This window comes from Penaeus monodon, chromosome 23, assembly GCF_015228065.2.
Source record: "Penaeus monodon isolate SGIC_2016 chromosome 23, NSTDA_Pmon_1, whole genome shotgun sequence".
Classification (NCBI taxonomy): domain Eukaryota; kingdom Metazoa; phylum Arthropoda; class Malacostraca; order Decapoda; family Penaeidae; genus Penaeus; species Penaeus monodon.
Window position 1 is genome coordinate 40,588,110 of NC_051408.1, and position 1,590 is coordinate 40,589,699.

Below are 1,590 nucleotides of genomic sequence, written 5' to 3' on the forward strand. Positions count from 1 at the left end.
ACTCGGCCAAAACAAGTTATATTCTGAGTAATCAACTGAAATCAGTAAATTTAATTCATCCAAATACAGTGTCTTCAGTAGAATATGAATGTCGATTTCTTGATGTCCAAATATTGTTTTACAGTATGAAAAAGAAAAGAAAAGTTGAAGTGATTTTTTTGCAATATAATTGGTGTTATTTTTTGTGCCTTTAATGTACCTCTTTTCAGTCAGCAGTGGATATATCAATTTTAATTTATTAATTTTATTTAATCCTTTTCTCAAGATCAAAGTGAATGTGATAACCATGAATGTACTTCCCTCAGCCAGCAGTTGTTATATAGACTTCAAAATGCAAAGAAAATAATTCCAGTAATCGTCTATTCTCTCAGAATGAAAAGAACTAACCGTCCACTTCCTCCATTCCAGGCAGCCTTATGGGATAATGCAGAGCTTCTGGAGGACCTCTTGAACAGTGACCAGCTCTGCCACATCAACTGCCAAGATGCATGGGGTCGCACTCCTCTCCACGCGGCTGCCACCACAGAGTCGTCCAGGTGTCTCAGGATTCTACTCCAGGCGGGGGCCGACCCCAATCTGGCCTCGGGACCCCGTGCCGAGGGACGGGTAAGTTTGGGGAATAGGGGGTTAGATTCCATAGTTTGTAATGAGGAATAGAGAGAGATGATGATGAATGATTCCACAATGTGATAGGCAGTATTGGTGTGTTTGTATGATGTGATTCTGATGGAGGTGGAATATTGAAAGCTGGTTCATGTATTTTTGTTGTGAAATTATCCATTTCTGTTCACTTTATTCCTGATACTAGAGAAATAATGATTGTGTTGGTGATGTTCTTTTTGTAGCAGTTTGTTTGATGTTTTTGTCTCTCTTGTGACTAGAATTAGAATAGTCTTTTTTCTTTTAGTCTGAGAATGTGCAACTTATTTAACTGAAAATTGTCTTTATTATTCAGTCACTCTCTCTCTCCCTCACGTGCAAAATATAGATAACGTGCAACTACAGAGAGACCTCAAATAATGTAGTTTATCAATGTTTATGTCAGTAAGATGAATATTTAGATGATAATCCATTGTTAGATTAATTGCAAGCTCAGTGTGGGAAAGAGAAGAAGTATTTTGAAAATTTTGATCCCAGAATAAAGTTAGTGGTTTCCCTTCAAAATATCTTATCTCAAAGTCTGACTGAAATAATTACTTCCCAAAGTTTGCCGGTAATATTTGTTTCAACTTTTCTTTCTGATACTTTGTGAATTGAAGCATGGTCAGAGAAAAGGACTAGAGGAGTTTTCAAATTTTACAATGGATACTGAATGTTTTTAGTTTTCTCTTCTGGGGGTCTGTTTCAGGTTGAGATTGTGTGAAATATATATGAAGGGACTTTCATTCTTTTGATATGAAAGCTTTTGAATTTGTCTCAAAGCAGCTTTATACAATGGATTGCATCTATAACTTTAGTACTCAGTTATCTCTAGAAAAGATTGTATGAGACTAACATTTCTAATAAGCTAATGATAATATTGATAATGTGCATGCACATATACACATTTGGATATGCTCACATGTATGTGCAATTGCACATGTACATGTG

General features: G+C 35.8%; 1 protein-coding gene across 1 annotated transcript in view; it reads left to right on the top strand.

Annotated features, from left to right (window-relative positions):
* LOC119588068 (probable E3 ubiquitin-protein ligase XBOS31) overlaps positions 1-1,590 on the top strand; it is a gene marked incomplete at its 3' end in the record, with an annotated part of 4,682 nt that overhangs the window by 2,731 nt on the left and 361 nt on the right. Inside the window, 1 exon segment of the mRNA XM_037936763.1 lies at positions 409-606. Coding sequence (XP_037792691.1) covers positions 409-606 — 198 coding nt within the window.